The sequence below is a fragment of the Semicossyphus pulcher genome, unplaced genomic scaffold, assembly GCF_022749685.1.
Source record: "Semicossyphus pulcher isolate SPU_LCO1_2020_fin unplaced genomic scaffold, fSemPul1.0.p SCAF_10, whole genome shotgun sequence".
Lineage (NCBI taxonomy): Eukaryota > Metazoa > Chordata > Actinopteri > Labriformes > Labridae > Semicossyphus > Semicossyphus pulcher.
In genome coordinates, this window is record NW_027211604.1 from 12186038 (window position 1) to 12197565 (window position 11528).

General features: G+C 41.9%; 3 protein-coding genes across 3 annotated transcripts; 2 read left to right on the forward strand and 1 right to left on the reverse strand.

The window, feature by feature from the left end:
• Positions 1–681: 681 nt before the first annotated feature.
• On the forward strand, positions 682–4333 carry bud13 (BUD13 homolog). Its single transcript, XM_069673631.1, has 10 exons — positions 682–821; positions 997–1084; positions 1706–1790; positions 1882–2208; positions 2449–2720; positions 2820–2928; positions 3092–3230; positions 3321–3502; positions 3618–3699; positions 3916–4333. The coding sequence occupies exons 1-10, from the start codon at positions 682–684 to the stop codon at positions 4007–4009; spliced, it is 1518 nt and encodes a 505-aa protein (XP_069529732.1). The 3' UTR covers positions 4010–4333.
• A 486-nt stretch (positions 4334–4819) lies between these two features.
• snrnp35 (small nuclear ribonucleoprotein 35 (U11/U12)) lies at positions 4820–7347 on the forward strand. Its single transcript, XM_069675801.1, has one exon. It carries the CDS (start codon positions 4924–4926, stop codon positions 5623–5625), a length of 702 nt encoding a protein of 233 aa, XP_069531902.1. The 5' UTR covers positions 4820–4923; the 3' UTR covers positions 5626–7347.
• Positions 7348–7893: 546 nt separating this feature from the next.
• On the reverse strand, positions 7894–11053 carry LOC138594175 (uncharacterized). The gene is made up of 5 exons (XM_069665175.1): positions 10989–11053; positions 10706–10860; positions 9912–10007; positions 8172–8445; positions 7894–8084 (listed from the first exon to the last, which is right to left on the reverse strand). Exons 2-5 carry the CDS (start codon positions 10800–10802, stop codon positions 7964–7966), a joined length of 588 nt encoding a protein of 195 aa, XP_069521276.1. The 5' UTR covers positions 10803–10860; positions 10989–11053; the 3' UTR covers positions 7894–7963.
• Positions 11054–11528: the final 475 nt, after the last annotated feature.

The following is an 11528-nucleotide window of genomic DNA, read 5'->3' on the forward strand; positions in this document are numbered from 1 at the left end:
AAGACTCACAGCTGTAATTTTTTTATCTGATATCAGAGGTCAGAAGTCGTAAAAAACATCAACCTGTGCTACAATTAGTCGTATGTTTGAAATTGTGTGTGTGAATGAGTGTTTTAGATATCGATCATATGAATAAATAGAGCAAAATATATGTAAATTAATCTAGACATTAGGCCCCTAATCATTCAAATCTATTATAAAGCGTCCACAGTCCTATTTTTTTATTATAACATAATCTCATTAATCAGATTTCATATTAGACTTTATTCATTCAAAATATTATTTTCAGAAGTCATAATGGCTTTTTCCCCCAATTGCACATTTATATCATGATCTCACCTTTCATGACAGTGGAGCTGTCACCACCCATGCCCCCTAAATTACTTAAATAAGCCTGAAATGTTCAAATTCAAATGATACATGACTCATTTACACTCTTTTCGTGTTCACATTTACACTCCAAAGACGCAAAAACAAATATAATGAGACCTCGTGCATATTTTCTATTAGACAAACAACCAGTATTGTACGATAAATAACCAAGATTACAAGGTATTGTGTTGTGGGAGGTTGAAGTCTTTAGCATAGACTGTTAGGAGGGATTTTCAAGTGATATTTTACGGAGCTTGCAGAACTGGGCATTTTTGATCATCGGCGCTTTCCGTAGTTTTCGAAAACATGATGGCAGCTTCAACTGGTAGCAGTAAAGGATCTGAACTATCTAAAGCGGAGTACCTAAAACGTTATTTATCCGCCGGTGACGATGAAAAGAAGTCAAAGGGAAAGCTTAAAAAGAAACGGCGTAAGGTTCCCGAGAAAGGGTGAGTCGACGGGATCATTTTAAGCTGTTGCCTTGCATGTTGTGTGCGTCTGTTAGCCGTTAAGCTAGCTAAAGTCGGCACTAACCTTTTAGCGCCTCTCTCTGCCTTCAACTACTTGTTTTGAGTGAAACGTGTATGCAACGTTATTAACTCACCTTTACTGTTCTTAATCAAGGCTTAAAATAGTAGACGATGACATAGACTGGAAGCAGATGGTGAAACAGGAGGAGGAGGTTGAAGAGGACGAAGAGGAAGCGCCAGTGGTAAGAACTCACCTTAGCTAACGCTTGGCTAGCTGGCTAGCCTATGTCCATTCATTTATTAATTTAAGTAATTTGTCTAGAGATTACCCCCTGGCTTCGTGTGAAACTTAAAACATGCCGTGTACCTTAATTGTATGTATATGTTTCTACAATTTTCTCTAGGGATCCGAGTGTTTATTACATACTTTGTCATTAAAAATCTAGATAAAGCTGTTGTTTTGGTTGGTTTAACTTGGTGTCAATGTAGAAAATAATCATATCAAATCACATCAAATATGTTACGTTAAGCATTTTCGGTTAGAAAAATTAAAAAGACTTTAAGGACTCATCAACTAACAAAGAAGCTGCCTTCTACTTTTTTATTTTATTTATAAATTGATTAATTAAAAAATAATTTCAGCTCTGATGGAAAATAAATGCATGTAATCACAATGAAATATCATACCAATATTGCCCAAATAAAGTCTCATTGACTTGCAACTGTGGCTGTAATGCTCTTACAAGGCAGAGGTTTTTAAAGAGATGGCTACTGTTTTAAAGGATAAACCTGTGATGTTTGTCAAGTATTCTGTCCCCAACTCTCCCCTCTCCTTAAACATCATCTTGTGTTTTTCTATTGAGATTGCTGAGGTGATTGACGAGAGACCAGAGGAAATTAAACAACTGGAAGCCTTCAGAACCAGCAATAGATGGAAAGTGATTGGAGGTACTTGGTATTTGTAATTAACAAATTAATTGTGAATGAAGTGTCTGTGCAGTTAACATGTTTATTCACGATAAGGCTTCTCTACCAATAGCTGATGAAAATGATGACATAGAAGACCAGATAGGAGAAGGGCGTGAGTGTCCAGAGGCTGAGGGATCAAGCAGAAGTCGTCATGACTCGCCAGAGATCTCACCAAAGAGAAGGAGGCATGATTCTCCTGTCAGAAAGACCCGACATGACTCTCCAGATACGTCCCCTCTGAGAAGAGGTCGCCACGACTCTCCAGACGCATCACCTCCCAGAAGGAGTCGCCACGACTCTCCAGACACATCACCTCCCAGAAGGAGTCGCCATGACTCTCCAGACTTGTCACCTCCAAGGCAAAAGTCAGGGAAATCAGGGAAGGTGCAAAGCAAAGGTGAGTGATAAGAAGTAATCTTGTAATCTGAATTAAGTTAATCTGGACAATGATTGTGTTTATAATCCTTCATTTAAAAAAACACAAATTTTATGACTATAGCGATGGGATAAACTGTAAATCAGTATGTATAATCCCTATATTGACATGGTTACATGTCATCATGTCAAACTCCAACTGGTCAAGTGACTTCTTAGAAATGTAAACACTCAACAAAACAATCAATCCTTTCTCTTTCAGATTCCTCCCCGGCCAGAAGAAAACCTGATCCTCATCGACCACCGCTGGCAAAGAAGGCTCAGAACAGGCATGATTCAGACTCTGACCAGTCTCCTCCACGGAAAAGGCCTGGAAAGGGAGGAGCTGCAGACTCCGATCAATCTCCTCCAAGGAGGCGCACAAAAGCAAGAGGAGGCTCTGATTCTGACCAGTCGCCACCCAGGAGGCGGCCGCATGGTGGAAGGGACTCGGATGGAGATCTGTCACCACCTCGCAGGCCTGGCCAGTCACAGGTGGGCAAATTGCGTTAACTTGAAATCTGATTTGACTCAAACTGTTGTGTGTATGCAGTGTCCAATGAATCACATATATGCTCTTTTTACTGTTTACAGGGTCCGAGGATGCTCTCTGGTGGAAAAGCAGGACTGGTTTCTGTAGATGTTTTAAGGAGAGAGCAGGAGGAGAACAGACGCAGAGAGAAAAACAACCAGCCACTAGAAGGTTAGCTCAGCTTTTTTCAGTCGATATACTTTTGCTTCACAGGCAGAGCTCTGCCATCAAATCATCTCATCTACATAAAGCATGGATACTGTACTCTGAGTTTCTCTAAAGCTGAATGATGGATTCAGATTACGTTGTATTCCTGTTTTCCTGCTATGGCTAGATGAATCCCGCAATGCTCAGACGGTGTTTCGAGACAAGAGCGGTAAAAGGAGGGATTTGGATTCAGAGAGAGAAGAACAGAAGAGGAAAGCTGGAGAGAAGGCAGCAAAGGATGAGAAATACGCTCAGTGGGGGAGAGGGTGAGTCTGCATAAAAGGTCTGCACATATTAGAGAAGGCTGCAAACTGTGCACAACTGTTTCTATGATTAAAGTCAACATGTGTTTATAGGTTGGCCCAGGGCCAGATGCAACAGCAGAAACTGGAGGATGCGGTGCATGAAGCCCAGAAACCGCTGGCACGTCACTGCGACGACGAGGATCTTGACCGCATGTTGAGAGAGCAGGAAAGGGAAGGAGATCCCATGGCTGCGATGCTCCGACGGAAAAAAGACCGCAATACGAAGACACAAGGTTTGAAGGGTTACATATGCGTACCTTGGTTCCTTAGTTGACTCATGTTAAGTATGTTTTTACCACTTTTAGTGTTTAATGTAAATAATCTTTTTTTGTTTGTTTGTTTTTACAGACAAACCTCAATATAAAGGCCCACCACCACCTCCAAACCGCTTCAATATTCTACCAGGCTATCGCTGGGATGGAGTTGACAGGTATAGTTTTTGAGAGTCTGTGACTAAATGGCTGCAATTGTAATGTGAGAAATACAATCTGTATCTGTTCATAAAATTCTCCTACATCTAATGCAATTCCATTCATTAGTTTGTAAAGCTTTATTGAAGCTTTGTCCTGGTGCATCAAGTGAAAGATGGAGTTTATGTTTTCATTGCATAAGTAACAGTGGAATTTGTTATTTGTGTGCCTCCCAGGTCAAACGGTTTTGAACAGAAGCGCTACATGCGGATCTCAGATAAGAAAGCTGTCCAGGAGGCAGCCTATAAATGGAGCGTGGAGGACATGTAATGGTTAACTGAAACCAGTGGAGCTGAGAAGCACAAGACAGAAATTAAGACAGATTATATAATTCATGCTGTTGTCTTCTCAACAGACTCAACAGACTTTTTGAACGAGCTGCAGAAACATTTGGTTCACCTTTAAAAGCAGTTTGAAACTGTACAATGGACATCAGATTATAACTAACTGATAAACTACATAACTGTACATAGTAGTGAAGGGACATCTATTGACATCTGAGACATGACGGCATTGGTATGATTTTGTAATCTTAATTCAATTTTGAGCCGAAAAAATGTTTTTCACTGTTTTACATTAAATAATGTTTTTGTATTCCTGTGTCACAATTGTTTACATACTGCAATTTGTGTGGATTTGGGGGTGAATTTATATTTGTAGGATATGTACTTTGTATTTTTAATATTTAGCTTAAGTGTATTTTTATTATTTTTCCTTCTTTACAGAATGAAAGATCTAAGATTGACCAGCTACTATCTGATACATGTTTGGCATTTAAAAAGATTAGTGATTTATTTATTTATTTGTATTTATTTTTCAATAGAAATTGAAATGTGTTAAAAATTAATTGCCTTTATTGAGCCACAATAATAAATTACAATATTGCGGCAGTGTGTCTTAACCATATTTTTAAGCAATCTCGGGTCACGACCCTAATAGACTAAGTAGGAACCTTTATAGAGGTGACGGACTGGAGTTTGTTTCCGCACGGAAATGTTTTTGGTGATGCACACGCGACCGTAGGCTGCTTTCGGCTGCTGAAATTTGAATGAATGGGAAACATTCAACGGTCTTAAAGGGTTCCAGGCTAGTTATCAAGTCGTTACGAGAAAAATCTAGCAGACATTTTCGCTGGAAGACGTTTATTGAAGAAAGAGACTCTTGTAACGTAAGTTTGGGGTAAAATGGTTGACTGGAGTCCGATCGCAAAGGTGTACGACCCGCTGAAAGCTGGCAGCATCGACAGCACGGACGTGGAGCCCCATGATCGGGCGGTATGGAGGGCTATGAGTGCCCGCTACAAGCCCAACAAAGGTGTTGTTGGAGACCCCCTGCTCACCCTGTATGTGTCTCGTCTGAACCCACAGACAACAGAGGACAAACTACACCAAGTGTTCTCCAAGTACGGAGACATCCAGCGGCTCCGGCTGGTCCGGGACATCGTCACGGGCTTCTCCAAAGGGTACGCCTTCATTGAGTACAAGGAAGAGAGATCTATCGTCCGGGCCCGCCGGGACGCCAACAAGCTGGTGGTCGACCAGCACGAATTGTTTGTGGATTTTGAACAGGAGAGGACCCTCAAAGGATGGGTCCCCCGGAGGCTCGGTGGCGGGCAGGGAGGGAAGAAAGAGTCCGGACAGCTGCGCTTCGGTGGCAGGGACAGACCTTTCCGGAAGCCCATTAACCTCGGGGTTGGTCCGGTGCCAGAATGGGGAGGTGGTGGAGGGAGGGAGTGGGACAGACAAGGGGGGAGAGACAGGGAGGACCGAGACCGACACAGAGAGACCGAGTGGGGCAGCAGAGGGAGGAGGGATGAGCGGGACAGAACTAGAGACAGGGAGGACCGCAGACATGGAGACAGGAGCAGGCACCGGGAGAGGAGATGACTCAACGAAACTGAATTTACAGGAAAAGTCTGTGACAGATGATGTGATCCAATCCGTCTGCCTGGCTTAATTTCAAGCCAAGTGGGACAGAGAAGGAGGGTGTGACATTCAGTGGTTAGCACCCAGGGGACTGGCAATGGATAAAACGACCATTTCAAGTGCTTCTTGGGATATTAGTTTCTTGGTTGATATTGAGATTGTACTGTATAGTAATGGGATGCCAACCTGGGGTGGTCCTTTTCAGATGGTACTTTTAAGTTTATCAGTATTTATCAGGGAAACCTCACTAAGTATGTGCTTCTTGTTTAAATTGAGTGATACAAACGCTTTTTTTATTGCATGGTCAATCACAATGATCACATTTTTAAAATCATTCTGATGTTGTCCAATCTTTCAAGAAGTAAATGCAAAAAGAAGAAGTGGCGTTATTTTGCTTGTACTCTTATAAAGTGCCTTTAAATCAGATTAAATCTGTTACACAGTTGAACTCTACACACTTAACAAGTTTCTGTTTCGTTAAGGCATTCTTATTACATGTCCTATGGCTGGCAGGCCAACTGTTTAACTTAATGTGTTATTACCAGAGATGTGGACTTGAGACTTGGTGACTTGGACTCGAGTTGACTCGACTCACTGTTTTGATGACTTGCGACTTGCCTTGACAGAAAATAAATGACTTAAGACTCGACTTGGACTTGAGGCATGATGACTTGGATGACTTGAGTGTGTTCATAAGTTTGTATGTTAAGTGTTAAATCTAAGATGCAATTCATTGTTGTCAAGTTTCTGTCTAACTATCAAGTATGTATGCAGCACAAACTGGGAGTCATGATTGGACGACTCAAAAAGCTCCCCCCGTATGTGATTGTCACGATTGGACGACTGGCTGTCAGTCAAACTCCTCACTATGGCAACACGCTACTTGAAAGACCCCAAAGAGAAGTCTTAGTCGTTACTACTCAGTACTGTCTCAGACAAGACCATCATAGTTGCTGTGTCTGTGCCAAGATAATACAGGTACAATTCATTGTCATACTTTTTGAACAGGTTATATAAATTGGCCAATAATATCATTATTAGAAGAGCTACTAATACCTTGTCTTCTCTCTTTATAAAGACCGGATACTACGGGTAAGAGTGCTGCATCTTGGGTGGAAAAAAAGTGACTTGTCTCGGGACTTAACTTGCCTTAACTAAGGACTCGACTTGACTTGCCCAAGAAAAAATGACTCGAGACTTGCTTGAGACTTGGACCAAGTGACTTGAGACTTACTTGGGACTTGAGCAAAAATGACTTGGTTTTTTGAGCATTATACTTGTCAAACATTAGTTATATACCTGCGCAAAGAAAAACAATTAACCCAACCTCATTCTTGCTCAAAAACATAATAAGGCCTCATCTATTGTTTTCACAGGTTGCATTTTGCTTGGTGTAAAAGGGGCAGTGAATTGTATTTGTTCTTTTTTTAAATTAAGCTCCACTACAAGCAAGTTTGCTGTGTAACTGTTATGCAAAACATTCAGCCTCAAGCTAATGCAAAGATCACAGTTTGTATTCTGAAGACTGCAACTCCATTAGCTTCCATTTAAACTTGTTTTTTCTGTGTTTTGGAGCCACTCAAGCTGGCAGATCATTTATTTTCCAATTGAATTTGAGACCTGTAATGGGGAGGAAGTTAATCTTTAAGTAGTTTTATTTGAACGTTATCTCTCTCCATGACTTCAGCTGACATCTTAGCTCAGCTGTGTAATCTCTGGTCCTGCCCATTAAAGCAGATGATGTTTCACTCATGAGTCACTGGGTGGATTGTTTTCTCTCATGCTGACCACAAGTATGTGTGAGGTCATTAATATGAAGCGTTAAAGGTCTGCTGTTCGCATTAGTCCATCAAGTCTCGTCCGGTGACTGTGCACATCCTGCATCATCAATCCATTTGCTCATCAGCTTGACCTGCTGCTGGGAAATTCATCCCCTGTTACCCAAGATGAAGCCAAACCTGAGAGAGAAAAGAGCTTGGGCTGGAAAGATCTGATTCCTTAGTTACAATCATGTAACAAGGTAAACAAAAGAGGATAAACAATCTGGTAACTTTAAAAATTAATAAAGAACATTTCCAGACAGACACACACTGTGCTGGATGTGATACACCCACAAGAAATGCACGTTTTTGTCATCTTTATTACTGAACTTTATTTTGTATGATTAAGACAAGCAATTGATTTATTCTTGCTGTAGTCACTTATATCTATATGTTTCAAGCCCACGAATGAACTGAGAAGTTGTTTCTGTCTTGTCAAACATATATACCTGTGAGTTGCAAACCTGATTTCTTACAGACTATTGCTCAGAAGTCACGTTTGGTTGTCCGGCTGAGGCCGCTCTCAGCCTGCCAGCACACCTGGAGTTCAAGACGGGCCAACCGGGGTAGGTCTCTCTTTGGACTGTGCTAAACTCGATCCTGTGAAGCAAAACACAAAAACACACAGATACTGATGAGCTTCTGTCTACATTAAGCGTTATCAGACTGTGACATTGTCAAACCGACCTGAATGCAGGGTTGATGCCGATGTTGTCCGGCTGTGGGAGGGCAGGTGTCCTCCTCCTGCGGCAGGAGGACGGAGGAGGGAAATCCTTCTGATACTGAGACTGCATCTCTGTTGCATCTTCTTCCCTTTTCACAGCTGTCTGATCACGGTCGCCCTCTCGCTCGTCCTCCCGTTGTTTCCTGTCCCTGCTGCTGTTTCCTCTTCCTGTTTGTCTCGAGGATGTGGGAGGAGGACGGTGGGAGTCCTGCGGTGTGTTCGGGGCGACATGATCTCCTGAAGGAAAATCATAAGCTGGGTAAGGATTTCATTTCATACAAAGTGATGAAATATAATATCTCTGCTCTCTGTCAAGAGAGGCCACATCTGGAGTCTCATGTGTCATAACAGTCTTGTTATCACACTGAACAAAAAAACACTTTTGTTTTTGCTCCCATTTTTCATGGGCTGAACTCAAAGAGCTAAGACTTTTTCTACGTACACAAAAGGCCTATTTCTCTCAAATATTGTTCACAAATTTGTCTAGATCTGTGTTAGTGAGCACTTCTCCTTTGCCGAGATAATCCGTCCACCTCACAGGTGTGGCATATCAAGATGCTGATTAGACAGCATGATTATTGCACAGGTGTGCCTTAGGCTGGCCACAATAAAAGGCCACTCTAAAATGTGCAGTTTTATCACACAGCACAAGACAGCGTGTATGGCATCGTGTGGGTGAGCGGTTTGCTGATCAACGTTGTGAATCGAGTGGCCCATGGTGGCGGTGGGGTTATGGTGTGGGCAGGTGTATGTTATGGACAACGAACACAGGTGCATTTTATTGATGGCATTTTGAATGCACAGAGATACCGTGACGAGATCCTGAGGCCCATTGTTGTGCCCTTCATCCACGACCATCACCTCATGTTGCAGCATGATAATGTACGACTCCATGTTGAAAGGATCTGTACACAACTCCTGGAAGCTGAAAACATCCCAGTTCTTGCATGGCCAGCATACTCACCGGACATGTCACCCATTGAGCATGTTTGGGATGCTCTGGATCGGCGTATACGACAGCACGTTCCAGTTCCAATATCCAGCAGCTTCGCACAGCCATTGAAGAGGAGTGGACCAACATTCCACAGGTCACAATCAACAACCTGATCAACTCTATGCGAAGGAGACGTGTTGCACTGCGTGAGGCAAATGGTGGTCACACCAGATACGGACTGGTTTTCTGACCCCCCCAGACCCCCCCAATACAGTAAAACTGCACATTTTAGAGTGGCCTTTTATTGTGGCCAGCCTAAGGCACACCTGTGCAATAATCATGCTGTCTAATCAGCATCTTGATATGCCACACCTGTGAGGTGGATGGATTATCTCGGCAAAGGAGAAGTGCTCACTAACACAGATTTAGACACATTTGTGAACAATATTTGAGAGAAATAGGCCTTTTGTGTACATAGAAAAAGTCTAAGATCTTTGAGTTCAGCTCATGAAAAATGGGAGCAAAAACAAAAGCGTTGCGTTAATATTTTTGTTCAGTGTATATAGCAGTATGACTGATTGAACCTTTAAATGAATAAACTCATGAATCAAAACACACACACACGCACACATGTATGTACACATGCTAAACGCAACACACTGCCTGGCCTGCTTGTTTTCACACTCACATGTTCAGACAAACACAATTAACAGCTTATCTTAAAGCAGATAAGTCGAGTTTACTGTCTGTGTTGAGATAAGATGCTGACCTTTGCCCCCGTCTTGCTGTGGGGCCGGTCTGAAGCAGAAAGCTTCTCTTGACGTGGTCTCCATCTTAGCGGGAGTGTCTGGGTAGATGAGAAACCCTGTTGATGTGAGGAAAACACAAAGTGGTAAAAAATAAAAGTGGGCTTTAAAGGTGCCTGATTTATAAGTTTTTTGGTCTTGTGCATGTATGGTATCGTGCATGATAAAAAGACCATTTGGGAATCTGATCTGTTGTTTTACATGTGCTTTTCTCATTAAATTGGTCTGGAGTGATGCCAGTGCAAACATCACAGCTGGACACATTTCTAATACCTTTTTATGAACTCATTCACAACAGGCAATTGTTATTTTATTGCTCAAACTAGAACCCACAAAGTCAAAAGGTTGTATTTGTTCAATTGGCGTTGTTGGTCACAACTCATTAAGGCCTGTTTACTCTGTAATAATGTATCCGCAATGACACTGATGCTCAATCATTCACATCAAACAAATACCTGTGATAAGAATACACTGTTTTGTTTCTGTCTGAGCACTCAGAAAATAGCCCTTTTTTCCTTGTAGAGGCCCCCAGTCTTCAAATCCATGCATTCAGTTTAATACATGTATTTGCAAAACATTATCACGATAAGATAAGATAGAACTTTATTAATCCCGAAGGAAATTCTAGTGCCAGATTGCTTCAAAAACACAGTACAAACAAAGCCACAACATATTTTAACTAAAATCCCATGAAAACACAACCATTTGGGTCCTTAAATAGTGATGATGCTGGGTCAGAGGAGCAGCAAAGTATTACCTGCCACTGTCGGCGGTTCTCCCCTGAAGGGTCGACTGGGAAGAAATAAGTCATGGTGTCGACGGGGATGTTGTAGGTTAAAGTTTTTGATGAACATTTTGTCTGTTGGCTCTCGAGCATCACCGGCAGCTCCTAATATTTGGTGTCTGGTACAGCTGAAAGAATGAGCACAGGCTGAATGTGTAGGAACAGTTAATGCAAGACAATAATTATGTAATGAAAATAACAACCAGTATAAAGCCTTAAAATAGGCCTGAGGAAAGTTATTTACTATATAACTTACCTTTTATGTAGAAAAAACACAAGCTGTGGGACAATTCTGCAGTGTTTCCCTACTGTCTACATTTCTCTGTACTGTGTGAGGTTGAACAGAGAGCTACTTAAGCCTGTTTACTGCAGTAGTCATGGCGTCTATTCTTCTCCTGTGATTGACAGATACAGTAGTTAACAACTGAGACAATAAAAGCAGCTGGACCACCAACAGAGAGCTGGAACTTTTGCAGCGGCTGCGTGGAGAGATGGATTTAAAGGGGAACACGGTCGTATATGAAAGGATTTGAAGTCAAGAAAAACAAGCAGGAACTTCTCAGCAAATTAAAAGTGCTGAGCTGAGGTCTTAAAGTTCATGTCTTGCATCTGTGATTCAAGTAAGGTGTACAGTAGCAAGTATAATGATGATAAACTACACTGAGACACACTAACCATGCCGTGAAACATGTTGTCTATTCAGTGGTTGCCCCAGAGCGTTTGGCCTGCACTCAGCAATGCACTGTGCCTCACAGTGCTCAGCTGGCATCAATCCCAGGTATATTTCTTTCACATT

Coding starts and splice junctions, on each gene's coding strand:
- bud13 (XM_069673631.1), top strand. CDS start 682: ATGGCAGCTTCAACTGGTAGCAGTAAAGGATCTGAACTATCTAAAGCG. Junction 1,085..1,705: donor ACGAAGAGGAAGCGCCAGTG/GTAAGAACTCAC, acceptor TTTTCTATTGAG/ATTGCTGAGGTGATTGACGA. Junction 3,503..3,617: donor CCGCAATACGAAGACACAAG/GTTTGAAGGGTT, acceptor TTGTTTTTACAG/ACAAACCTCAATATAAAGGC.
- LOC138594175 (XM_069665175.1), bottom strand. CDS start 10,802: ATGTTCATCAAAAACTTTAACCTACAACATCCCCGTCGACACCATGAC. Junction 10,008..10,705: donor AGAACCGCCGACAGTGGCAG/GTAATACTTTGC, acceptor TCACATCAACAG/GGTTTCTCATCTACCCAGAC. Junction 8,446..9,911: donor ACAGCAAGACGGGGGCAAAG/GTCAGCATCTTA, acceptor ATTTTCCTTCAG/GAGATCATGTCGCCCCGAAC.
- snrnp35 (XM_069675801.1), top strand. CDS start 4,924: ATGGTTGACTGGAGTCCGATCGCAAAGGTGTACGACCCGCTGAAAGCT.